We start from the raw sequence: 27,878 nt of genomic DNA on the forward strand, positions 1-27,878 counted from the left end.
TACCAGGTGTGCCAGCCAAGGCATACAGTTTGCTGTGAATCACCCACATCAACTTTCAGGACAGAGTCACAGAACAATTGCTCAGTTCCTTCCTTCATTTTCACAGTGTGGACCTGGCTCCAGACCCAAGAGTGAAGCAGCAACTTTAAGAAAGCAGAAACATTATAAATAACCCAAAGAACCCTTTTATAATAGCAACTGCCTGCTGATTTTGTGGCCTAACAGCTCAAGCAGAAAAGGATATAAATACAATATTGTGCAATGACTAATTACTCAAAACTCTGTGCATCAGCAGAAGTGGAACCTGCGGTTGGTGCTAATGTTATCAAATGCCTTTGCTGTTTAATAATCTGTAGCTTTATATTATCTAGCATGGAATTTTCACAGAAAACAATGATTGTATTTCAAGTACCTCTCACTGAAATTAAAAAGCAGCTGTTAAAAGATGAACATTTGGCAGAAGATGTTCTAGCAAATCTTGTAAGATACTAAATCATATTGGATTAACTATTTTCTGTCTAAAGAGTGGAGTCACAAAGAAAAAAGACTGCTGACCACAGAAGGCAAGGCCAGTCTTTAGAACAAGTGAATCACTAACAGACCTTTTAGTTTTAAGTGCCATTTATTCACCGATATATTAAGTTATTTATACACAAAGCTTTCATTAATGTTGCCTGAAGAATGGGCCCTTTTTTATTCCATTTTTAGCTCATACTCAAGATTCCATTTCTCTTTCATTAATTATAGAATAAATTAATCCACCACAGACATTTTGGGCAGAATGGGGGTTTGAGACAGTTTTCAGTCTCCAGGGGCCATCTTCCTCTATGGCTAGCCATACAGCAGAGAGTAAGGGCTGTGACTGAGGGCAGCGCCTGCCAGCACTGCCACTCAGGCCCTGCCTGGGAACCTGAGGAGGCAGAGTATGTGTGGCCTACCCACTCCAGGTTGACAGTGTCCCACATATGTTCTTTGAGCTGGCCAACCACTGGCCCAACTAGGAATGAACCAGTGAGGAAGTGACATCATGACACGGTTGCTGGGCATAGCCCGTTTCAGCTTTAATGTTTTATTGACAGGGAGGTTTTTACATTGCTAATATAATTGTAAGTAAAACATGAAATGCTCCTTTTAAAATTATCAGGCAGCATGTAAACAGCTTTTCCTCAGTTCCTATTCCTGGAATAGAGTGGGTGATGGGTGGAATTTTTAAATGGAGGGAGGACTCTCAGAGATAACTGAGGATGGCTTACAGTGGGGAACCCAGGCTTGGCTGAGGGGAAATGAAGTGAAGAAAGGAGTTGACTCAGGCATGTCTGCTTTGCATATCATTCAGTGATAGGAGACAGTTCGTCTGCCTTTTTATGAAGTCGTTAGCATTCAAGTGTTAGCTCAAAACAGCTTCATCACAACACTCTACATCAGTGCTGGTGTGACTGACCAGCTCAGAGGCCATCACCAGCTGATGAAGCTGAGAGTGGACCTGAGTGGACATAGGCAGGCCCAGATGGAGCCAGCAATTGGCCTCTGTCAGTATGAACCATTGGCTAACTTGGATCAGGAGCCATTTCACCAACAGTGGGGCCAGATCTCTGATGCAGTCAACACCACAGCCACGTGCCCCATGTGTGAAGTGTGAGGTGGCCAAACACACTGTATCCAACAGGAAGTTTTTTTGTCTTTGTTTCAATTTTAGATTAAATCCCAGTGGGGCGATTATTGCGATTACCTGTACTCTTGCAAATGGTTACTAAATACTAGTAGGGCACTAATACATGAGAATCTGGAAGCTCTGGGATGAAGGTTGGCAGAGTTTTTCTTGTTCTACAGTAGTTGAAATTTAATCAATATATTGAAAATGGAAAGGCCACTGTCATTTTTAATACCACTTACAGTCTCTGTGGGCAGTGAAATGGTGCCCTGAACATACCTCAGCCCCACCTTACTTTGATTTTACACTTGACCTCCCATTGATCCTTCTCTGTTCTCATCTATCTAAATGAAAGAATACTTTAGCCCCATAAACCTCATTCTGGATAGAAATACATAATTCAAGAGGAATACTGATGTCAAAGAAGAAAAGGCACACCAATTTGTGTCAGCATTTGCTGTAAATTAAAGAGGAGTACAAGGAGAGTTTAATGTAATGTAGAGTTGAAATTAAAATAGAACCAATATTTAGGCATTCCTCCGCCTCTTTTTTCCCTGCTGTGACATGAAAGATTGACTTTCTCCCAGCCTAAGTATTAATGTATTTCATTTTTTTCTTTTCCACTGGGATTTTTTCCCCATAAAATGTTACATGTTTATCAATGGCATCTGAATTTGAACTTTTTCACTGGTTCCAGTCTTAATCACAACAGCAAAAGCCAGGGGAGAAAAGAGTTGGTTTCCCGTCATGCTCCACTCCCTTCATGTTTGCAGTCCAGGAAGGACCTCTGCCTGCTTATCTGCTGTCATGAGCTGTTGATTCCCCTGGATACTGATTCTCTAATGTGTCGCTTCCATGGTGTCTTTTTCCAAAGCTGGAAAATCAAAAATAGATATGAACAATGTACTGTTGTGTATGGTTCACAGGAACCCTTTGGCACAAATCCACCAGTGTCCTTCCCTGTAAAGCAGTCCCGGGAGCTTCACATTTAGTTCTATCCAGCTGCCTTTGTTCAGAACCTGTTTGAAGCTCCTTATTCAGGTTTCTACCAGGGCTAGTTTTGCTCCTTACAGTTGCCTATTGTTTGGGGTCAGTGGTGGACTCCCTAGCTTGATTCTACATCACTAGACTTGGTTTCAAGTGATTCAGTCTTTCCAGAAATAAATTCCTCTGGAGAGTGGTTCTCAAAGTGTGGCCCCTGACACCCCAGAATAGCAGCATCTGTATCACCTGAGAATTCATTAGAAGTGCAATTCCTGGGCCCCACATTGGATTTAATAGATCAGAAAGGCTGGGAGTGGAGCCCAGAAGCCTGTGTTAACTAACAAGCTATCCATGCAATTCTGACCTCTCTGCTCAAGTTTGAGAAACTCTGGTTTAGAAGATATGTTTGCTTCCAGGAAGGATTTTCAAAGATATGCTACAATTTTTGATGGTATTCCAAAAAAGTTTCAAAATATTTTTTGGCAAAGATGGAAGACATGTTTATGGCCTCCCCAGAGGACAGTTAATGGGACTATGCTTCCACCAAAGGCACCCTAATTGTGCCATCTCACCATGTCTTCAAGCCATTTCTTACACTTGATTTCTCATCTGGAAAATGAAAGATTCACCCTTCTACCTCACAGGATTGTAATGAGATTCAAATTGAATCACATCTGCAAACATGCCCGGTAAACCAGAAAGTGCTCTGTAAACGTGAAAGTCAAATCACTCTGCAGGCAGTATTCTGTGGTGCCAGCATCACATTCAAGGATGTGAGTGGGAAAAGGCCTGTCAGACAGATCCACCTTTCTGTCTCCATAGTGTCCTGGACATGATGGGTCTCAGATTCGGCCATTTCAGCTCACCAGTTGAGAGAAAACCTTTGCCTGAGTAGTGACTGCAAGAGGCTAGGAAATATAGCCATGATCAGACATGCTGTTTTCTCTGAGTCTCAGGAAAGCTCTGAGGATCAGTGAGGGCAGACAGTGTTGTGTGAATGCTGAGGCTCTCGTGCCCAATACATGGCTCATAGCAGCCCTGGAATGGTCTCTCCAGAAACCATCTACTACAGGGCTGTGCAAGGGAATCTTGACCTTTAAGAAGGAAGTTTATTGCTACACATTAATCATTACAGAAAACTGAAAAGAAAATCCTCGAGCCAACCAAATCTATAGAACTGAGATTTATAAACCAGACCAGTTAATGTGTCTGTTAGGGAAGAATGTGGGTTGATTTTTACCTCAGAGATTAGCTTTTACAAACAATTTCACCATAGGAATTGTTAAACAGCAAGCTCCTGATGCATTTATAATTTAATTTGAAAACTTTGGTGAACACTTCTGAGCAAGAAGGAAGCTAAGCCTGTTGCCTCGGTGCTTATTAGGAATGAAGTTTCAGTAACACGGAGCAGTTCCCACTGGGCCAGTATCAGCTTCACTTTTCACACAAAGTGCCAGCTAAAATCAAGAGATTAGGTATGAATATAATTGGTTAATTAGGGTTAAATTATTGGTTAATTGTGGCATAGTATGCTATTGGTTAACTCTAGAATTAAAATATGAAATGATTTTACTCAAAAATGTATGTCTATTTAACAACTCTGTAGAGACAGCAGGTAGATTAGTGGTTGCTAGGCTGGGAGTAGAGGGAAGAATGAAGGACCATGAGGTTTCTTTTAGGGGGGATGAAAATTTCTAAAATAGATTGTGGTGATGGTTGCTCAACCCTGTGACTGTACTAAAAACACCGAATTGTATGCTTTAAGCGGATGACTTGTATGGTCTGAATTATATCTCCAACCTGTCTTTTTGGAGGGAGCTGGGGATGTAGCTCAGTGGTACAGCATGTGCTTAGCATGCACAAGGCTGTGGGTTCAATCCCTGGAACTGGCAGCAACAATAACAAAAAACCTAATAACCAGTAAATTATATAGCAAGGAAAAAAAATTATGCGTACTGAAAAGACAAATGAAAATAATACCAAAACATTGCTGCATATTTCATACTTGATTAATTTGAAATACTGATTATTTAAAATATATCAAGCCAGAGAATGTTTACTCTATTAATTAGAATACTTTTTTTTTAAAAGAGAGAGAGACAGAGAAAGAATTTTTTAATATTTATTTTTTAGGTTTTTTTTTTTTTTTGGCGGACACAACATCTTTGTTTGTATGTGGTGCTGAGGATCGAACCCAGGCCGCACGCATGCTAGGTGAGCGCGCTACCGCTTGAGCCACATCCCCAGCCCAAATTAGAATACTTTTAAAAATGGACTATCTCAGCCTAATAATTGAAATTTAACTATCATAAATTAAAGTGGCTGACAGTAGAAGGCAAAGTCATGGACATTGTGACATAATAGTTTGTCATGTTCCCTACAGATTTATTTAGAATGAAAATCAGCAGCACTTACACAATAATGATATGAAATCTGGATTCTCACTGTCCATCTTGATGGTCATAAACTATGCTGGTTTGGGAAGGTGGAGGTTGGGGAAGGATGTGATCTCATCTTTATGAGATAAATACATGCTGATAAGACGGACAGATTCAGGTGTGAGCTGTGGAACTGGGCTCTTGTGTAAGCAGCGTCGCCTGTCTGTTCACCAGCGAACCCTCTGTCAAATCTGCACAGGAGGCAACCTCTGCCCTTTCCTGCCTTGGGAGGGTACTCAGCCACCCTGGTCTTCATCTTCTTGCTAAATTCCTCACACTGGGGCTTGGGCCTTGCCCAGGGAGGTGGAGACTATAAACTGAGGCAAACAGGAGAAGAATTGATTGGGAGATGTGGGAACTACAGGCTCAGTGGAAAGAAAGCAAGGGCCACTAGCACCTGCCCTGTATGCCTTGCAACACAGAGCTTGCTGGTTAGGACCTCTTTGTGTGCCGGAAGACCTGACTGGGCCACTGACAATTCTTTGGAACAAGAGACCCTACTTCAGTGTTTCCTAGCCCCCCCTCTTTTTTTTTACCATTATTATCCCACTCCAACCCCAAAGAGCCTTTTAAGATTTTTTTCCAGTTGCCCTCTTTCTTCCCCCATAAATATTAATACCACAAATACCACACACACACACACAGAGAGAGAGAGAGAGAGGCATGCACATACAGCTGTATACTGTGACTCTTTGAAAGCCACAAATTATTGTAATAACTAAAAAAATTTTTCACCCTCTTACCGATTTCTGCCCCCTTGGAGATGTGGCCTCAATTGAAAATGCACACCCTTGATGAAATAAAGGCCTTAGTAGGCAGGGCCTTCCTGCTCACCCCTGGGGTGAGTGGTGAGGCTGGTCACATGGAAAAGGTGGATCAGATAGCCTGATGTCCATCACTAACCGGGATAAGCCCTGACCTCAGATTCCAGTACTGCTAGAAGAATCTCCCTCCAAAATCACATTGATTTCACACCATCCCTTCAGCCTGCCTGTGGCCCTCAGGGTTCAGCACCACCCCTCCCTGGGTGTTAGCCCTCAGCCTGACAGTAGAGAACAGGGCAGGGCAGGGCAGGGCAGGGCAGGTGCAGGGCTCCTGGCAGAGGGTGACCCCCCTCCCAGGCAGTCCCCAGCCCCACCCAACCCAGCTCTGTGCCTCTGCTCAGAGCCTCTCTTTGCTCACTCTCTGCTCCTTGTCCCCAAACGAAAGCAAGAACTTCCCAGGCTTCCCCAGTCTCACACTGACTAAAGGAACCTTTATACTTTTTACCTTACATGACTTCAGTCTCCTCCTCACAACCTCTAAGGTCCCCAGAGTATGTCCCCTGGCCTATAAGGGAATGGATTTCAGAGATCCAAGCACATACAGAGGACCACTGATGGACCTCTCAGGAGTCTGGCCTCCCTTATAATCAAAGGCTACAGGATACTGTCTTCCGCTTCTCCCTGGCCACCCTTGTTCTCCTCCAAGCCAGGAACAGAAAGCCAGTCCCCTTGCCCTAGGATCCTTCAGATGGTGTCCTAGGATCGTAGCCCCTGTGTTCCTTAGAACCCTGTCTGGCCCCTTCAGACCTAGGCCTTCACTCTAAAACTGTGAGCAAAGTAAGGGGCCTCTGAGATGGTACCACCTAGTCTACCCCACCCCTGTTGCACACTGGCTCTGTGCTGGGCCCTTTGACATAATTATCTAATTCAGTATTTACAGCAGCCCTCTAAGGTACATTGTACTGATAAACAGATACAGAAAGGTTGAGTAACCTGCCAGAGGTCACACAGCTGGCAAGTGGTAAAATCAGGACTTAAACCAGGTCTGTCTGTCCTTAAACCATCTGCAACATTGTTCCAGTTGAGAAAATATCTTCCCAGTTGTGTGAATAGAACTAAAAATGACAGGGCTGGGGTTGTGACTCTGTGGTAGAGCACTTGCCTAGCACGCATAAGGCACTGGGTTTGATCCCTAGCACCTCGTTAAAAAATAATAATAAATAACAGGGGGGACTTCACTGCAGGGAATCTGCCATTCTTATTTTATGTGGTGCCAGGGATCCAACCAAGTGCCTCACCAGTGGTAGGCAAGCGCTGTACCACTGAGCCACAACCCAGGCCCAAATCTGACATTCTTAATATGACAGAGCTAACAAAAAGGGACAGAAACAGGATTTAAAAGCTCTTTCTCTGCCACCTCCTCAAGGTTCATGACTCCCATACCTCTTGCCAGTGAGGAATGAACCCTTTGAGGACAAAGAGTGACTTTTACTTTTCAGGCCCAATCAAGATAATCATGCCTCAGCCTCCTGCACCCAGAAACAAGGCAGACACCCTTCTTAGAATTTGGACACCATATCAGAGCAGGACTGGCCACCAGAGTAGCCTAAGGGTGAGCTATGGCAGCAATTGACATAACCCTCCATGAACTGTTCTTTCCTCAGGAAACTTTAACCCAAACCCAGTGTAGACAGCAAGGCTGACCCTCTAGGTGGGATCCAAGGCTCCAGCATGGTGGTGGAGGGTACCAGAGACCCTGGCAGTTTACATTCACTCTCTCCCTGTTTCCTGAACCCCTTGCAAGATCCTTTTTAAAGAAAAAACAGTGTGTTGGCTTGGGATTTAGTCATGTTTCATCATTTGCTTTCCTCTGACTTCTAAAACCACAAGGCTGGCTGAGCAATCCATGGCCCACAGTGCAGGCTCTGAATCGCTTTGTGCAGGGAGAGGTTCTTAAAAGAAAAGAAAGTGGTGTCTGCTTGTCAAATGGAATGTGTGAAGACATCAGGGAGGAATGCACGGGCTTTAACTCTGAGGGTCCCTTGGCAGTGTGGGCTCTGAATCATGCCGCGTGGGCTCAGATTCCTAACAAGTGAAGCCTGGGCGATGACATCACTCCTGCAAGATCATCTGGGGTCTGTTGTGCCGCCTGACACCATCTCACCTTGGGGATTTTCATCACATGGGGTTTTCCCAGCTACCCTTGATGCCCATCATTCCTTCCAACTCATCCAGTTTCTATCAACTGGAATTGGCCAACCAGGACTTTCACAAGCCTGTCCTTTGCCCTCCCTCCTACAGGGCGTTCTTGGGACAGAGTGTGCTTCTCATCTGATCACTTGGCATCCTTCCTGACAGTGTCTAATTCAGTCAGCACGTATTTCAGCCATGGGCTGGATGGCAGTGGGTCTCGGGATGTGGAGGTGATGAAGACTGTCTGTTTTCCTACCTTTGGAGAGGAGGGCAGAGAACATGGAAATGGGTAACTAACCTAGACTGGTGGGATCAGCAAAAACACAGTGCCTTGAACACAGTGCCAAGTAATAAATATGTAATGATTAAGCTAATGCCTGAGTCTTAGAAATCAAGTATAGGAGTTAGTCCAGGGAAGAGTGTGTGGAGCCATCTCCATGAACAAAGACCCACAAGTGAATAGGAAGTAAGAAGTGGAACTGGAAAAGTGGTTCAGGGAGCTATGTGTGCCATGTTAAGGAACTAAAATTTTATCCTAAGAAAGACGAGAAACATTGAAAAGGCTTTAGGCATGGAAGTGAGGAAAGAGAGGAAGTGAGGAAGAGAGAAAAATTGATCAGTAGCCCAAAATCCCAATCTCTTATCCTCAAAATAGCTTTCCCGCCTGCTCTGTTGCTGGACTTTCACAGATGACATTGGTACAAATCTTGACTGCCATTTACTACCTTTTCTTTTACACTGGACAGTTTGTTTAACCTTGGATTTCATTTCTTGCCTTTAATATAAAGACCCCACAGGGGTGCTGCTGGCCTCCATAGCACTTTGTACCCATCAGAAGACACTCCTGTGTAGGCTCACAGCTTGGGGAGCAAAGCATGTCCCACAGGCACACGCTCACCCCCTCAGCTGGGTACCCTCCTATAGTGCCACTTGGCAGAACCATTCACCACAATTCTTCCTCTCACAGAGTCCTTGTGAAAAATAAAGGTAATAACATGGGAAGCACCCAGAGGAGAGCCTGACTGAGTAGGGCCTCAGAAAAAAGAGCCACCGCAGACCACTGGGAGTTGGACTAACACGTGGGCATGCCATGCTAGGTAGCACATTCCACTATTTTCAAGCATTTACTGCCCAGCTCCACAGAGCACCAGTATGCTTCTCTCTTTCACCTGAGAGCCAAGCCCTGAGTGATAAGAAGGGATGGTCCATTTAGCGAGAGCTCAGACCATGGTCATAGACAAGGTCCCCAGAAAGGCAAGGGGCAATGAGGGGGAATAGGGAGGTGGGCACTGATAGTCTAATAGGGGGAAGAAGAAAGGGCAGGACAATGTCCTATCTCCATGGTAACACTATCTTGGGGGCTAGCAGCAGAGGATACCCACCTAACCCCACACCCTGGCTTTGGGGTGCTATCCTTAGGAGCTCCCATCTCTTAACTTCTACCCTGTCATCCCTGCCCCACCATTGCTGGTGACTGCCTCAACCCGCCTCTCCACTCACCCCACTAGATGGCTTGGCATGCCATGGGGCATGTTTTGCTGTCCTTTCCAGGTGCCTGCATGGGTACCACAGATCAGAGCTTCTCAGAACCCAGGAGTATGAAGGCCTCAGGAAAGCAAGGATTTCAGAATGCCACATCCATTCTGTGAGAGCAGCTCTTCCTTAAGAGGAAATCATTCTGAGAAGGTGATGAATAGTAGCCACATGGTTAATTGTTTGAAAGAAAATGGATTATGCCATTACCCCTTTTGGCACAAAAATAATTTTCAGTAAAAGGTTAAAACCATCATGTTGTATCAATGAGAACCGTTCCATTATTCCAAGAATGATTGATTGGAAAGTACTTTACTTACAAGAAAATCACAGTGATACAGTACAGCTTCCACTTTTAAAGCACTTTCCATTTTAAAAAATCATACCAATGTATAAAAATAGTTATACTGAAGATGTGAATCAATAGCACTCGAAAGCCTTGTGGTATAAATAGATTCAACAATGGGACTATCAAGGAACTCTGGGCCATGACAACCTAACCTCCATTTTCACTAACAGAAAAGTAACATGTGGTTCAAGCTGGGCCACCTTGGAAGAGATCTTGGGAAGAACACATGGAGGAACTAGAACCACTATGTCATGTCAACTCAAAGCACTGGGAAAGGCAGTGGGAGAGACACAGGGGACAGAGAGTTTTCAAACTGTCTCATGTCACAGACCTGTACAAAAAACACACAGAACAAGGTATTCAGGATCCTGAGAAATATTAAGAGATGCAAGATACTTAAAGAGATTGGTGATTCCTTCCCTTAGTCCTTCCTCCCTGCTGCCTGCCTCCAACAAACATTTACAGGTGGTATAATATTAACAGAGCATGGAGTCAGCTGGGTCTGGATGCAGGTTGCAGCTCTGCCATTAACTAGCTGATGTGATCCTGGACAAATAATTTAGTGTCATTTCAGGGGAAGTGGGACTGTCATAAAGAAGAAATGAAGTTACACACACACAAACACACACACCACCTAGGTTGCTTCCTACTACAGAGCAAAGAGTAAAAGTTACCTACCTTCCACTCCTCTGCAAGGAGTAGAAGGACTTTACGATTCCTTTCATGATTCAGTTTCAAGGAGCTTTTCCATTATTAGATATAATGGGGCTTTTCAGATGGGCCTTCATGTTTTTGACCTGATGGCCCCGTCAACCAGGTGCCACTCTACATCTTTGTGTTTGGAAGTTTCATGGTCCAGCTGCTGCCTCTTTGTGAAAAAAACATGGAACCCCCTGCATTTCAGTTCTGGTGAGGTCAAGACCAGGCAACTAGGAGTAATTCCTCAGCAAGAATTAACTGAATGTGCAGTATTGATAAGGCATTGTAACTCTAAGGATTCATCAAGGAAAGATAGAGACAAAATGTCTGATCTCTCCTAAGAGTTTAACACATGGGGGTTGCCTCACCTCCATTTTTTTGGTAAAAAACAAAAGAAACTAGCTGTAGTCCTGGCATGTTCCTACCATCACAGCTGTACTTGCCACTAATAGCTCTAATCTCCTTTTTCTGCATCCACTGTCACAGCAGGAAGTGTTCTTCTCAGTCCCCTCAACTTGCAGGTGGGTGCCACTGCCTGGTCCTGAGTTGCAGAGGAGACTCCTCTGTGAGATGGGCTAGTCCCAAATGAGCAGGAGGTTTCTCAGTTCGTTTCACACTGACTTGTAGCAGATATGCACATGATCTTTAAAAAGAGAGAAATCATTCAGAGACAAAAATTAGCCCATTTGCAAATTCACAAAGAATGACTGATGATGATTCTTTTAGTTCTTTATTCTTTAATAGTTTTTCATTTTAAAAGATAAAACTTGAAAAGTTGCAGTAATCCCAGATACTCTTAACCAAGTTTCACTAGTTGTTAGCATTTTGCCACATTTATTTTATTACTGTCTTTCAAAATATATAAACACACTTTTTTTTTTTGATGAACCATTTGAGAGTAAATTGTGGACATCATGACTCTTTACCTCTTAATACTTCAGGATATATCTCCCAAGGACAAGAACATAACAGCACCACAATGTGGTTATCAAATTTAGGAAATTTAACACTGAAATGATCTTATGTGCATGATCCCATAATGTCCCAATTGTATTCTTTAGATTTTTTTTCCAAGATCCCATCAAAGATTATATGTTACATTTAATTGTCTTTGTTGTTTTAGTCTCCTTTCATATGAAACAGGTTCTCAAACTTTTTTATCTTTTAGTTATCATTTTTTAATTTTTTTTGTATTTTGGTTTTCTAAGAAATCTGCCTAACACAAAGTCACAAAGATTGTGTCCTGTTTTCTTCTAGAAGTTTTGTTGTTTACTCATTAGGTCTATGGATTCATTTTGAGTAGTTTGTGTTTTTACATGTAGGTATGTATTTATTCCAGCACCATTTGTTGAAAAGACTGTCCTTTCCTCTATTCAATTACCTTGAAACCTTTGTCGAAAATAAACTGATCAAATAATCTGTGGATATATTTGACTCTGGTCAAAGTGATCAACATGTCTGTCCTTACATTAATATATCACTATCTGATTACTGTAGGTTCTGTTAAGTTTTGAAATCAATGTTACATTCTCCAACTTTGTTCTTTTTCAACATTGACTCTTCTAGGTCCTTTGCATTTCCATATAAATTTTCAAATTAGTTTTTCAACTTCTAACAATTGTCAGTTGGAATTATTTTGGAACTGTGTTGAACTTATAGATCAATTTGAGCAGAACTGACATCTTAATAACAATCCATGTCTTCTAAACCGGAGTTTCTCAAACTTGAGCAGAGAGGTCAGAATTGTGTGGATGGCTTGTTAGTTAACACAGGCTTCTGGGCTCCACCCCCAGGCTTTCTGATCTATTAAATCCATGATTTTCCAATCCTTGAATCTCTCACCATTCACTTAAATTTTCTCTAATTTCTCTATCTTGCACATATTCATTTATATTAAGTCCTAAATGCTTCATATTTTATGCTATTGTAAATGGTAGTTTTGAGAATTTTGATCTATTGTGCACTATACAGAAACAGAATTGACTTTTTATATTCACCTTGTACCCTGTTACCTTGTTAAACTGACTATTTTTAGTACCTTTTTAACTGGATTTCTTAGGATTTCTACATAGGTCACTATGCCACCTTAAAAAAAAAAAAAGTTTTGCCTCTTTCTTTCCAGTCTGTACACCTTTTTTCCTTGTCTTTTTGCACTGCCTAGGGAATACAGTATAACATCAGTAGAAGTAGTGAGAACAGACATCTTGGAATTTTTCCAATATGAAGGAGAAAAAAACTCAAGTCTTTCTCATGAAATATGATCTACTGTAGGTTTTCATAAGTGCTGTCAAGAATATCAAGTTATACCTTCTATTCTAAATTTCCTGAATTATCTTCATGAATGAATGTAGAATTTTGTCACATGCCTTTTCTACTCTTAATTTTTTAATATATTGAATTATATTGACTTTTTAAAAATCAATTTTGCATTCCTTGGATAAATTTTACTTGATAATAATGTGTTACATATAGTTATATATAGACATATAAGTACATATATGTCTATATCTATCTATATACACACATACTTTTTTTCATTTTGCCAAAAAAAATTAAGATTCTGCATCTCTGTTCATTAGGGATATTGATCTAGTTTTTTGTTTGTTTGTTTTTTCTTTTTTCTTGCAATGCCATTGTCTGATTTTGGTATCACAGTAATAATGCTGGCCTCATAAAATGACTTGGGAAATATTCCCTTGACTCTTCTATTTTCTGAAAGTTTGCATAGAATTTATATTATTTTGTGCTTAAATGTTTGCAAGAACTCTCCAGTAAAAACATCTAGTCTAGAGTTTCTTTGTGGGAAAACCCCTCATTTTTAAGACAGGAAGAATTTATCTTTGCAATTTATATGAGCACTGTGTAGCACTGAGAATGAAGGGAAATCAAGTTGTAAAAATCCTTGTTGTCTAAAGATGCTTGCAGCACATACACCTCCACTGAACACTATGCTTCCTTGGCATTAGCAATAGTGAAAAGCAATTGAATGTTTTATACAGAATGTTTTCAGATACTGATGTAATTTTTTTTTTAACTTTTAAAAAAATTATTCTGAGCCAGGCGCAGTGGCGCACACATGTAATCCCTGCTGCTCAGAAGGCTGAGGCAGGAGGATCATAAGTTCAAAGCCAGCCTCAACAAAAGTGAGGCACTAAGCAACTCAATGAGAACCTGTCTCTAAATAAAATACAAAATAGGACTGGAGATGTAGCTTAGTGGTTGAGTGCCCCTGAGTTCAATCCCTGGTACACTCCAAAAAAAGAAAAAAAAATCTGATTTATTGAGACATAACATTTTCACATCTTTATGGGATATTTTATAGTGATTCAATACATGTACCTAATGTGTAACAGTCAAATCAGGGTAATAAGCTTGCCTTGTCTTCCACTATGCATCATTGTTATGGCTGGGGAATGTGATACTCTTCTAGTCATTTTGAAATATATATTGTTTTAATGATTAGTTACCCTACTATGCCAAAGAAGAACCTGAAGTAATTCCTCCATTCTGTTGTTTGAACCCCTACTGAACTTCTATCCATCTCTCCTCCCCACTGCCCTTCCAGTCCCTAGTGACCACTTATTCCATTCCTTTCTTCTACAAGATTGACTTACTCATATCCACAAATGAGTGAGAACATGTGGTATTATACATTTTTAAACTTTCTGTAGCCAAATAAATATCCCATTATCTAACAATTAGTTTTAAATATTTAAAACTAATTCCTGTCCATGATGCTAGAATGTTTCCCCTCGGCCCTGTGCTCTTCTCTGATCAGGCTGAAAGGTCAAGGTGAGGGAGGCACAGAGGCATGGCTTACCTAGTCATTAAACATTTTTATTAAAATTTTTTGAAAAATGTACAAGCTTATAACAAACAATATAAAGGGGAAAAATACTGCCCCCATACCTTGCAAATAAGAAAAAATACAATAATTTGATACATATTTGTCCTCATTCTCTATATTCTTAAATACATACATACTCATAAGACTTTTTTTTTTTTTTTCACTTTTTTCCTTCTTTTTTTCCCTCCATGGGAAAATATCTTTTATGCTCAAATATCTTTTTTGGCTTAACTAAAGGACATTTCTCCAAATTGCTGACATTTTCTTATTAATAATTGCATACTTTTCCAAATTAAAAATCTACTAGTCTGTTCATCCATTCTCCTGTTTCATTGACTATTTCCAGTGATTTCCTTGGAAAACAGTGCCGCAATAAGCATATTTGTACATATACCCCTAATTATGCCCAAAATACAGGAGTTTTTACTTCTGCTGGAGAGTCCCCAAAGCAGGATTGCCAAATTAAAGGGTGTACACATTTCCTAATCATTGAGCACATTTTCATGTGTTTATTGTTTACTGTTTACATTTCCTTTTCTGAATCTGCATGTCTGTATCTTTTTGCAAGCAGTTGAAAGGTGTTCTTTGACCATTAGAGATGTCATGTGTATTGGAAGAATTTTCATCAAATTTGTGCTTTTGTACGTCTGACTTTATTTAGTGTCTTAGGACATATAATTTTTAATTTAAAATACTTCCCTTTTTTGTTATGAATTTTGGGGTTTACTAGTTTACTTGTGGCCTTGCTTCCTAGAGTTATACAAATACTCACCTAAACTTTCATCTTATTATTTTTACTGTTTTATTTTTTATATCTAACCTTTTGACTACCTGGAATTTAGTTGTGTATAATTTAAGGAGGAGAAATAAAGTCTTAGAATCTTAAGAGTTTGCCACTCCTATTCATATCTTGTAGTGTTGTCCATCTCTTGTAGGTCAAAGACTTTCTAATGGTATTTCATAATATATCCTCCATGCAGCTCAGAGTTCCTCTGGTTTCAGACCTTTCTCATGTCTACTGCTATGCTGAAATGGAGGTCAGTTAGGAATCATATCTTTTTTCATTGCATCCTTCAGACAAGAGTGGTGAACACTGTGCAGCACTGAGGCACGCAGGAAACACTTATGTAAGCTTTGCTATGACTCCTTGGCAAGTGTAATATTGACTGCTTTATGTAAACAAAGGGAAATGTGGTTCTCCTTAAAGCCACTCCCTGAGCTCACTCTGTTCCTTCCGCCTCTGGGGTCTTTGTTCTTCAAGGCCTGCCTTCTCTCTAGAAATCTGGTTCATTCTATAAGGACTCCCTTCAGGGAGGCTTTATTCAAATCCTTTCTTAAAATCCAACTGCATTTATAAGCTCTGCCACTGTTTAGTGTTTGATCCACAGTGGATTTTGCTTCTTTTCTAGTACCCATCACTGTGCTGGGCACATAGCTCATTGAATACTTCAGCTGCAACTAAAACAATCTCATGCCAATCAAGGCTCTTTGTAAAGGCTGAAGAACAGCCTCGGGATTTGTCATGAAAACTCTTGGGTCTAAAGAACTAGCAAATGGGAAAACTGGAAAGTGCCCCCTGAATCTGTTGAATACCAGAATAATTTTTCAAGTAATATCATGTAACATCTAAATTGCTTTAAGCCGGGTGTGGTGGCACATGACTGTAATCCCAGCAACTGGAGAGGCTGAGGCAGAAGGATTGCAAGTTCGAGGCCAGCCTCAGCAACTTAGCCAAAGCTGGATTTGATTCTCAGTTCAGACAAAAAGAAACAAAGGAAGAAGGGAAGGAAGAAAGGGAGAGGAAAAAAAGTATAATGAGAGAGAGCAAAGTGACTACAGTGGCAAAACCTTGGCCCAGTGATGAAAGTTAGCATCATCAGTGGTAAGCCATATTGACAGTATCTACCCTTGATACGATGAGAATGACACTTTACTCTTGTGGTCTTCCTTCCAAAACTATAGCCACAGCCTGACCATGAGGAAAAAATACACAAATCCCAATGAGACAAATTCTACAAAACCTAATCAGTCCTCAAAACTATCCAAGTCATCAAAACCACCTAAGAAACTGTCAGCCCATAGGAGTCTAACATGACAACTAAATGGGATCCTGCAACAGAATAGGATATGAAGCAAAAACACAATCCTAATAGAGTTCAGTTAATATATCAGTACCATTTCATCATTGTGATAAATGTACCACATTAAGATATTAACAGGTCTGTGTGTGGGATATATGGAAACGCCACTGTCCTTGTCCCTTTTCTATAAATCTAAAACTATTCTAAAATTACGTTTTTAAACTATACAGTGTGGGCAACAGGTTGACTACATGCTTATCTTCACAACTGTGTTTTTCATTACAGGGTGCTGGTGACAGCTTTGTGGGAGCTCTGGCCTTCTACGTGGCTTATTACCCAAATTTGTCCTTGGAAGAAATGCTCAGGAGATCCAATTTCATCGCAGCAGTCAGTGTCCAAGCTGCAGGAACACAGTCATCTTATCCATACAAAAAAGACCTTCCTCCTACTCTGTTCTGATTACTGTTATCCCTCAAGTAAAGATACCTGGAAATAAAATGTACCTGAGGTGACCATTCCTAGCTAACACTTACTAGAAAATGTCCTCTCTCTTCTTTGTAAATATTATGTTCATTTAGGAATCACATTCAAGTTTTCATTTACTTATTTATAAGGATGATCCTTTGCTTTTCATACATTCACAAGAACCAACTATAATTAGATTCCACAATCAGGATCTGGGTAAAACTTATCGCTACTCAGGACCAGCATATTCTATTACCTGTAGACTGATAATTTTATGTGGCACCATACAGCAGGGGTGGTGGATACCAGCCTCTAGAGCCAGAGAACAGAATGTTCAATGAGGAGAAAAGGCATAAGGATTCAATCTCCCAAGTACTTAAAAGAGGTGGCCGATACTCATTCTTTAGCTCAAGTATTCTTATCAAACTTCCGGTTTTCTACATAAACCAAAAGTTTCCATATTTATTGAAATATTGTTTATATATCAGCAACTTATTTTTTTTTTTTAATGTAAACACCCTGTGGGCCTCGTTCAGCTTAAGGGCTGAATACACATTTGTTAGGTCAGATGTTAAGGCTTTTTGTTTTTTAAAGCAATTCATGCATGACACAAATCCTTCACATGGCTTAGTTAGGATCATGTAAGATTTCTCTTGTAACCCAAGACTCTATTGTGTACAGTTTCAATCTAAATATAACTGAGATCTCACCTGTTACTGCTTTGAACCACAGCTTTAACAAAAGATGCCATAAAATAGCTGATTGACTATAATGCCACAAGCCCTTAAGACTCAATAACTGTTCACATCCAATTCCATTTCCAGTGAGCTGTGCCTGCTTTTCCTCTAGAGACAGATTGGGCCATAGGGAGGGAACACCTGCTACTTTGGAACAGCACTGCTTCTCAATGCTGTGGACAGGGCAGGCACTCATCTGTCTCCCATACAAGTGCTTAAGATAGGACAGGATATGAACCAGCAAAGTTCAAAGAAAAGGAGGGGACAAAAAAAAAGTAATAATAATCCTTTCAGCCAGAATTTTGAGAAATAAAGGAGAAAACTGGAGTGTTTTGAAAATATGAGGGTAACAGTAGCCTATGCAAGAAAATATATGGATCTGGGCCAAGAGGATTACCAAGTTTGAGTCCAGTCAGGGCAACCTGGTGAGTCCCTGTCCCAAAATAAAATTTTAAGATCTGGAATGGCCAGGTATGGTGGTGCGTACCTATTTTCCCAGTGACTCAAGAGGCTGAGACAGGAGGCCAGTCTTCACAATTTAGCAAGACCTTGTTTCAAAATAAATAGGACCGGGAATATAGCTTAGTGGTAAAGTGTCCGAGAGTACAATCCCCAGTCCAAAAACAAAGGGGGAGGTTAGGGTTGGGGAACATAGCTCAAGAGGTAGAGCAATTGCCTAGTACACACTGTGCCCTGGGTTCAATCCCCAGTATCACCAAAAAAAAAAAAAAAGGAAAGCAAGAAAAGAGATCTAGGGGATAAAGGAGTCTGAAACTGTCTAAAAATCCTAGGTACTGCTTTGGTGATCTGGACTTGAGAATATGGACCAATGGCATTTTTCCTAATTATATAAGCACAAATCACAAACAGAAGTTATCTTAGTTTCCTTTGTTGTCCTTCCTGCTCATCCTTGTCACCCAATTCCATTATTATACGGGGAGGGGGGGGGTCTTCAAGATCACCTGGAGTGCTGCTCTGTCTATTCTATAAAATACAAGAAACAATCTAGAAGTTCTTGCATAAGTCTCACCATGGAAAAATATCTTCTATTAAATGAAACAATGGTTTTTTTCTTAAGAATGTGGTTGCTTTTTAAATTTTCAAATGGGAGGGGAAAACATCACTAAGACACAATGGCACAGGCTATTTTAATATTTTTTATTAAGGGCTATAAAAATATCCAGAAAGATAAATAAATGTGAAGCAACGATGTCTGTCCTAATATGAAGAACTTTCTTTCAATGCATTGTTTCCCTTCACAATGGCCTTGAAATCACAGGAGGCAGTGATGCCACGCCATTTCCTCTTCTTTTATTACAAGCGGTGGGATTTCTGAATCAGTATCCCCGCCCTCAGTCTTCTCATTTATAAATCAAGTTCATTTTCAATCCATTGTTCAGAGAGAGCGTATTTTTTTCTGTTCCGTGAAGAGGACTTTTTTTTTCACTGTGGGGGGAGAAAAAAGGGTTGTAGAGGAAAACTAAAAAGTATCATCATCATTTTTAATAAAAATATGTTATTAGGCCATTAAGACCTCTCCTCTCTCACATTTTACTATTCCTCTGTCATGAGTTTGAAGGTGATCTGCGAACTCAGTTCCTCAATTCCAGAGTCAAGAAATGACTGGAGGGAAAGACTACTCGCCAGCAAATTAGTAGCTTCCTTAGTATTCCACAAGGTCATACTTTAATCAGTGTGAAATATTCACATTAAAAAAGAAAGTGACAAACATGGGAAACACTCAATGTCTTCACCAGCTGAGGTCCACTCCAGGAGCAAGTAAGCAAGAGCAGGCTGGGAGCTGGACTCAGAACCAGAGCAGCAAGAACTGAGCAGGACAAGGAAGAAAAGGCAGCCTAATGGAAAGAGTAAATACCTCGGTACTTCTACTTTCCAGAGCTGTTCTAATAAACCCAAATAGGAACATCTTACTTTAGTAATGAAGTATTATAACCAAAATCTCAACATTGTAAATATGACAAGAATATAGTTCCCTGGGGTGGGGGATCCCTATCTTCTTGGATAAAAGACAGGTAGCTACCTGCGGATGTAGCTCAGTTGTAGAGCACTTGCATAACAGACACAAGGCCCTAGATTTCATACCTAGTGACACACATACATACACACACACACACACACACACACACACACACACACGTGGGAGACCAACCTTACAAGTGACTGAGTTACACTCCCCGGCTGGGTGCTGAGGGGCTCAGTCGCAGAAATGTGGCAGAGCTTTCCCCACCCTTCTTGGGTACAAGGGTCGTTGTCATTGTGCATGGGTGTGCTTGCTACAGCCCCATGGGTGAAGCTACGCTCACCTGTTCCTTTGTAATATTACCCCTTGTCCTGTTTAGGATAGAATCTTCCATGGAAGTGCCTTGTGTGTGTCCCCTTCTCTTACTGTGCCCTTGGGTATGGCCTACCCAGGTGTCAGTCAACCTGCTGACAGTGGACATCATGAAGATAGACTCAGCCCCCTGAAACCTGACCCCTTGCCTCATTTGAATAGCTTCTCCTCAATAAAAGGGGTCAGCGCATGTGCTCTCTCTTTCTGCAGACCCTTAAGGTCAGAGGAGCCGTCACAGCGACCCCAAAGAGAAAGGTATTTGTGTCTCTTGTATGGTTATTTTGTGCAGCCCGATTAGCCCAGTTTAACTGGAGTGACCCCTGAGCCTTTTAGTTGCGAGAACAGAAACCTGGCGTGTGCGCACACGCTACATGCTAGGAAAATAAGGGTTCCAGAGTCCCCTAATGCCCTAGAACCCACCATTAACTTCTAACCACTTCCCCCTACACTCACCCCACTTGATTCCTCTTTGCCAAAAAAGGCAATGCACCCAAGGAAGATTCAGGAACTCAAGGAATGTGACCTAGTAACTCCCGAATAGTCTCTACCATACAAAATAATTTTAGCTTTGTATTTTCTTCTTCTTTATCACAACGGACAGAATCTCTGTATATGAGATTCCCAAAGTGTGACTAAGAATTAGCCAAATAGGGCTGGGGCTGTAGCTCAGTGGCAGAGCACTTGCTTATTATTAGCACATATGAGGCACTGAGTTCAATCCTTAGCACTGCATAAAAAATCAAACAAAGACATATTGTCCACCTATAACTATAAAAAAAAATAGCTAAGTAGCTTGTTTAAAATACATTCTTGTTTCTCACCTCCACCCCTACACTAATTCTGGTCTAATTGGACTAGAAAACAACATTTTTAAAAACTCCTTAGACAATTCTAAAAGGCAGCTGAATTTAAAAACCATTAACCAGTCAACAGAACTTCACCTAAGAAATGAGTAAGAATACTACATAATACAGACATTGTATATATGGGATATTTTTTGCATACTTCATATCATCTAAAATATAAGTAGAACTGCTCCTCCTAAGACTCCACTCCTCTAAGGAGGACCTACAAAGCACTACAAGATATTAGTAAAGACACAACACACTTTCCAAAATAATGCTGTTTAGAAATATTTTCTGTGTGTTTTTCTTCACGGAGGCAAAAGTTGAGCTAAAAGGAGGGTTGGCATTGTAGCTCAGTGATAAGAGTACTTTAGCATCTGCAAAGTCCTGGATTCAATCCCTAGCACCACCAAAAAAGAAAACAAAGGGAGGCAGGGGACTTATCTCACTGAGAAGCAATCAGGAGATTATTTAAATGACCAAGGCAAGGAACAAATAAGATTAATACAACAAGGTTTTATTCAGGAAAATTCTTTCATTCACTGTAGTAATTCCTTTAATTCAAAAGAACAAAACATTTTATTCCAAGGAACTGTGCTAGACAATGCAAAGTTGACAAAAGTATGAGATGCACTTGTCTATAATCCCAACCCTCCAGGAACTTAAGGCCAGAGAATTGCATTTTCAAAGACAGCCTGGGCAATACAGTGAATCGCTGTCTTAGGAAAAATATATAAATAAAAAGACAGGCACAGTGGTGCCCGCCTGTAATTCCAGCGGCTCAGGAGGCTGAAGCAGGAGGATTATAAATTTGAAGCTAGCCTCAGCAATTTAGAGAGGCCCTAAGCAACTTGGTGAGACCCTGTCTCAAAATATAAAATAAAAAGGGCTGGGGACGTGGCTCAATGGTTAAGAGTCCCTGGGTTCAATTCCCAACATACACACACACAAAAAAAGAATCCCTGATTTAGTACTCATGAGGTACCCGTATGAATTTCCAATAAACCCTTTAAGAACCTAAAGATTAAGGTGAAAGTAATAGTGACAGAAGGCCCAACAGTGTAAAACTTAGCCCTTAAAGGAGCAGCATTTGGAGCAGCATTTGGATGACTAAAGCAGGAAAAGTGATAGGTGGCAGGAATCACAGTGAGGCTTCATGATCTTAGATACTAGGCTGAACACAGGGGAAAGTTCTGATTTTTTAAAAAATTAAACGTTTAGAAAGATCAAACTGGCTCCCTATAACAGAAAGAACAGGGAATTGGGGTTAGAATCATTGGATTCAAACTTTGACTCCATCATTTGTAGCTCTGAGTCCCTGGACAAATTTCCCAAAATACTCTATCCTATTTCTTTCCCTGAGAGAGAACTCCAACTCACTTATAGAGTTGTTTCCAGATACACAGAAGGACTCAATATGTGTTAACTGAGCTGAAATGACACAATGCTATCCACAACCGTAAACATAAATTTTCTGTCAAAATATTTGTTGCTTAATTCATAGAAGAATGAATCTGTCAAGTTCTTCCCCTACAGCTAACCTAAATCTATTCTGTTTCAATTAAAGTCTATATCGTCTTGTTTAGTCAACCAAGGAATTAAAACTGACAAGTTTTCATTCTCTTTATGATAAACAAAGTTTAATAAGCTTAGGCCTCAGCTTTAATCCTTCCTCCCTGGATATTAGCATCTAGTTTTACATTAGGAAAGTTGAGTCTGAAAGGACAGGAGCAGATACAGCTGGTTCTTGCCAAAGAGTTTACTAGAAAATGCTCAAATAACTGGGAATATTTATTTCCTTACCTGATTTCCTTCATAAAACTAACAAAACATTATCCTCAAACTAACTTAACTCATGTCAGTAAAATATGCTAGGAAAATTGCCAAGCTATTAGGTACCCTGGGCAATGGGACAGGCTCCAAGGCAAACATCTTCATCACAAAAGTCTGCAAAGGATCCAATAAGTGGACAGAAAGGCAGGTAGTCTACTATCCCAGAACATACTTTTCTTCAGAAAAGACAAAAATTGTGCTATCAAGGCTCAAACCATTCCTTATTAGAAAGTCCTAATTGTATCTAAAATTTATATACGAGTCTTTTCTCCCATTTTTTGAACTTATGATCAAAACTAGTTATGGCTATAATCTTTTTTTTTTTTTTTTTTTTTTTTTTTTGGAACTGGGGTCAAACCCAGGGCTTTGCGAATGCAAGGGAGATGCTTTGCCACTGAGCTACATCCCAGCCCTCTTTCCCAATCTTAAAACTTAAAATCAATGTGACAAATAAGTTCCCGATACCTATTCCACACTAAGGATGAAAACTCCAATACCTTTTCATACTATTATTGCAAAAGGTTTTTCAATCAATATTTATTAGTAGTGTGCAAGTTCCTAAAAAATAAACTCTAAAGGAGTTAACATGGTACAATAAAATTACTTCAGTATAAAGTTCACCACTTTTGAGTTTTCACCAGCTAATACAAAGAAATCAGGCAGAAAAACACAACACTAATCTAGCTATCAAACTATTCTTCTACTAATTTTTCTACCACATGAGGAATCATCCTGATATTCAGACTCCTAATTCTCAGGTATAAAACTAGAATTCCTTTTTTATTATGTTAATGAATGATCAGCAATATGAGCAGGAAATTGTATTTCTACTAACAAATGGAACTCAAGCAATTTTAAGCTGACAAATGGACTTCTCAGAACTTTTTAAAAGCACTTCCTGACATTAACATAGTCTTTGTCAATATTATTAAGAAGCAATTATGGTTAGATGTAGTGGCACATACCTGTAACTCCAGCAATTTGGGAGGTTGAGGCAGGATCACAAGATCAAGGTCAGCCTCAGGAACTTATCAAGGCCCTAAGCAATCTATGAGAATCCTGTCTCTAAATAAATTTAAAAATTAAGAAAAGGGCTAGTGATGTGGCTCAGCAGTTGAGTGCCCATGGGTTCAATAACCAATACCAAAACAAACAAACAAAAAAAAAATTTTTGCTTGCCAGGTTTTGGCTTTTGTTTTGGCATAAACCTTCACATCAAATGCAGAAACAGGATGGGCTTCCACCAACAGCAATCAGGTTTGAGCAGATTATCTGGCTTTGGGAATACAAGTCTGTTTTAGACAAATACACACCATTTAAAATTGCATGATGGTCTTTTAATGGATGGCACAAAATGGAAAATAACATTTCCTATTCTCAAAATCAAAAAAAAAAAAAAAAAAAGACACTACATTCCCTTAACTTACATCTAGACCCTATAACTTGCCACTGTCAGACCATACCTTCCCCTTCTCAAGACACTCTCTTTGTTTCTAGCAGGATACTGCCTATTCTCTTTACATGGATGGTTTCTTACCTTCATGTCTTTAGTTAATTATCTCCTCCTGGAGATTTTCCCTGACATATTCTATTTAAACTTGAATCTAGTGTCAAGAGCACAAGGGCTTAATCTGGCTTTGTGTCCTGGTATATTCCAAGGCAACAGACTTTAAAAGCATCTGAATCTACGGTGCAGTAATTCTCTGAATCTTACCAAGTGGATCATAATGCAAAAGAGTCAGTTTCTCCCGGAGTCGGCTTCTCTTGGCGTTGAAGGAGAAACCTGTCCCAGCTTGGCTCACCATTTTCACCAGAAGGGTTCTAAGATTAAAAAGTAAGCTGTTACAAGCTGAGGAAATGGACTAAACTCAGTCATAAGTGGATGGCACATTTTGAGAAGCTTGAGGAGTTATATCAGTTGTGGACATTAGTTGACCCTGAGAAAGTTTGGTTCTAACACAGCCTATGTTTCCCATAGAGCAGTTTCAATGGTTTGAATTGGGGGGTTTGATCTAACACACAGTGATTTGGTAACGACTTATGAAAATAGTAAGAACAATCAAGCCACACTGGGGAACTAACCTCAGACATCCACCTCTCATGAGGAACACATGAGGAGGGGGTATTAATAGAAAAGTACTGATGATCACAGTTACCAAGTGAGGCAATTGTAAAAATGGTTGTCTCATAAAAGCCTTCTCTTCTAGAGTATGAGTGATAAGAGCACAATGAGGAAGGAACAAAATAAAGAAACAGAAAGTTTTATTTCACTTACATAGCAAACCTTTTGTCCCTTCATACTTTAAGTTACAGTCATCCAAAGGATGAAGTCCATGCAATAAAGACCTTTTAACTCTCCTATACTAACTTTTTCATGTGTCTTGTCTCCCTATGTAGACCATGTCATTTCTCATATAATTTCAAAATAAATTTGAAACACTTTAGACTACGTTCCACATCACTGCATTGCTTTCAATGTTCAACACAGTACTTCCAAAGAGGCATACATCTGTTGATTATAGTTAAGATGGACAATAAATCTCAATCAAGTGCTTACTCTGAGAAAAGCACTATGGAAAATATAAAGCTGTATCTGTCTATGTCCTCCAGGAAATAAAGGTATGCTATGAAAATTGAGTTGGTGTATAGGGTCTAAAGGCAATACATATATGGCAAATGTCACAAGATATACAGAACGCAAGAGGCAGGGAATACCTCAACAAAAACCAAAGGCATGGGACTCTTACAGAACGTAGCAGTGGGAAATTCTGACATAAACGAATTGTAGGAAAAACTCTGTGAATCGATAAGAAGCACTGTAGGAAAAACTTTGTGAATCAATAAAAGGGGGCTGGGGCTGTAGCTCAACAGTAGAGCGCTTTCCTAGCATGCATGAGGCACTGAGTTCAATCCTCAGCACCACATAAAAATAAAACAAATAAAATAAAGTCATTCTGTCCACTACATCTACAAAAAAAAAATTTTTTTAATAAAAAAAATAAAAAGTACTGGGGGGAAAAACACTTACATGTTTTTCATTAACTTTAATTTTTTTAAAAAACTAATTTTAAGAGTTGCTTTGTGTTTTAAATCAGAGATTGAACCCAAGAGCACTTAACCACTGAGAGACATCCCCAGCTACTTTTATTTATTTATTTATTTTGAGGCAGGTTCTTGCTAAGTTGCTTAGGACCTTGCTAAATTGCAAAGCCTGGCTGTGAACTTTCAATCCTAACTGCCTCAGCCTCCTAAATTGCTGAGATTTCAGGCATGCACTACCATGCTCAGCTAACATCTTACTGTTTTAAAAGGCTGTTTTAAAACAGCCTTTAGAATTTTTATTTTTAAAAGAAAACCTTCAGTTATTGTTTACAAAATTTATCTTAAAATACCAGTCTGTTATTTCTAGTCTCTGTGGTATCATGGAATCTTTACTCTTTACTATTTTTAAAGTGCTTATACCATGAATGCTAAAGATTACAAAACTCATAAAACAGGCCCTGTGATTTAACCAGATTACAACTTATTCTGCTAGATTCAGACAAATGGCCCCTGGTCTCCAATTTGAGGAAACAGAAAACATGGTGATAGTCCAAACAGCACACCAATGGTTTATTTAGAAACAAGAAAATAAGCTCATAAACCCTGGGCCTAGAAAAGACATGAAAGCTGCTTTAAGCAAAAAGGAATGCTCACAGAAGCTGCTTCATTGGACAGGAGGGAAATAAAGACGGTTCTCAACTTATTGTTTTTCAACTATACCATGATATGAAAGAAGAGCATTCAGTAGAAGCCAAACTTCAAATCTTGATCATTTCTTAAGGTAGTAATAAGCAGCAAGATACAGCACACAGACAGCACAAGTGTTCTGTAGGTGAGGTGTATTAAATCCATTTTTGGCTATAATATTTTCCACTAACAACAAGTTTGTCCAGAGGTAACAACACCATAAATACAGAAACATCTGCACTTTTTAAAAGAGCTCATAAGAACAAAAATCTAACAAATAACCCTTAAAACAACTTTTAGAAAAATCAAGATTAAATGTTTAATATATGGATACATTAGCAGCAACTGAACTGAAAAAAAAACTAACATAAACAAGCAAAGCTCAATTTTAAAAACTTTTACTTACTTTGACTTGCTCTTGGCAACTTTTTGTGTATGTGTAGAGAAAAGGTTGGAAGAGAAAATAAAAACACAAATTTATTATCTTATGCAAAGTTAATGCAAACGTCAGTAATAACCAAAAACATTTAATTCATGAAGTATATCATCGTTTTCACCCTAGATATTGAGAACCCGACAGCATTTTATTGAAAGAGTAAAAGAGCCAATCAGATCAACGCTATTCTGAATATAATGCTTTGTACCATCATTTCAGATGGACTGGAAACGTTTTAAATCTTTCCAAGGTCGCATCTACTTCATTGTTTCCCCCCTTTTAAAGTTTAAATTATTTGCATGGGACAAGCGTCTTGTTTGACAAGTCAACCTGTGCAACTGCAACAACTGTCATTTTAGGTGGGTTGGTAAACTAAGTCTAAACAAGAAGCCAGCCAGGTGCAGGGGAGCACTGACTCGGGAGCCTGCTTCCACTGCCCAGGTGTGTTGTTTCGGGCCATCTACTGCCCCTCTCGGGATTGATTTCCTCACCTTTAGGGCACGAAATATGTGAGCTAGAAATTCTGAGGTCCTTCCCAACCGGGACGTCCTGTGATTCTTCTGACACATCCCTACAGAGACCTGAGGGAAAGCGCCCCACGCCTCCTGACTAGACTCTAAAGTCCGGCAAACGCTAAGTGAATCCAGACTAGTCCCGCAGACCCCAGCAGTTTACTCAGCCGCGCAGTGAGGCCGCCGCGAACCAGCAACATCCCGGCCGGTTCGTTTTCCCCGCCCCTCATCCTCCCGGGGCCCTTTCACGGCCCCCTCGCCCGCGCCGTAGGCCCCCGCCGCCACCTCCAGGCGCACTTACAGGAGACCACCGACAGGAACATGGCGACCGCACCCCTGGGGTCTCCGTGACGCTCAAAGCGCCCAACCAACAATTGCTTCCGGGGCATGGGCCGATTCCGGAAGAGGACTTCCAGGAGCTGCCTGAAG

The 27,878-nt window shown here is 40.2% G+C and overlaps 2 protein-coding genes across 7 annotated transcripts in view; one reads left to right on the forward strand and one right to left on the reverse strand.

The window, feature by feature from the left end:
- Rbks (ribokinase) overlaps window positions 1–17,071 on the forward strand; it is an 87,322-nt gene extending 70,251 nt beyond the window's left edge. For 2 of the 5 annotated variants that reach the window (XM_015479818.2, XM_015479819.2), the window contains one exon: window positions 16,825–17,071. In XM_015479818.2, the coding sequence (XP_015335304.1) occupies window positions 16,825–16,998 (174 nt within the window). In that variant the 3' untranslated portion in view covers window positions 16,999–17,071. Of the gene's footprint in view, window positions 1–106; window positions 4,111–4,789; window positions 4,850–7,336; window positions 7,450–16,824 lie in introns of all 5 variants that reach the window. The other 3 variants (XR_007348142.1, XR_007348141.1, XM_048804620.1) reach the window with 3 other exon arrangements.
- On the reverse strand, window positions 1,037–27,878 carry Mrpl33 (mitochondrial ribosomal protein L33). Of its 2 annotated transcripts, none has more exons than XM_048804621.1 (4): window positions 27,751–27,878; window positions 26,908–26,926; window positions 24,487–24,593; window positions 1,037–2,525 (listed from the first exon to the last, which is right to left on the reverse strand). In XM_048804621.1, exons 1-4 carry the CDS (start codon window positions 27,836–27,838, stop codon window positions 2,491–2,493), a joined length of 249 nt encoding a protein of 82 aa, XP_048660578.1. In that variant the 5' UTR covers window positions 27,839–27,878; the 3' UTR covers window positions 1,037–2,490. The 2 variants fall into 2 exon arrangements, with proteins under 2 accessions (XP_048660578.1, XP_015335308.1); XM_015479822.2 differs by lacking the exon at window positions 1,037–2,525 and adding an exon at window positions 18,886–19,187.

This window comes from Marmota marmota, unplaced genomic scaffold (genome assembly GCF_001458135.2).
Source record: "Marmota marmota marmota unplaced genomic scaffold, marMar, whole genome shotgun sequence".
Lineage (NCBI taxonomy): Eukaryota > Metazoa > Chordata > Mammalia > Rodentia > Sciuridae > Marmota > Marmota marmota.

What these genes read in the sequence shown, in the direction of transcription:
- Mrpl33 (XM_015479822.2), bottom strand. Translation starts at nt 27,838, where the DNA reads ATGCCCCGGAAGCAATTGTTGGTTGGGCGCTTTGAGCGTCACGGAGAC. An exon ending in TTTGCATTATGATCCACTTG is followed by an intron (nt 19,188 to 24,486) that starts GTAAGATTCAGA and finishes CTCCCCCCACAG; the next exon opens with TGAAAAAAAAAGTCCTCTTC.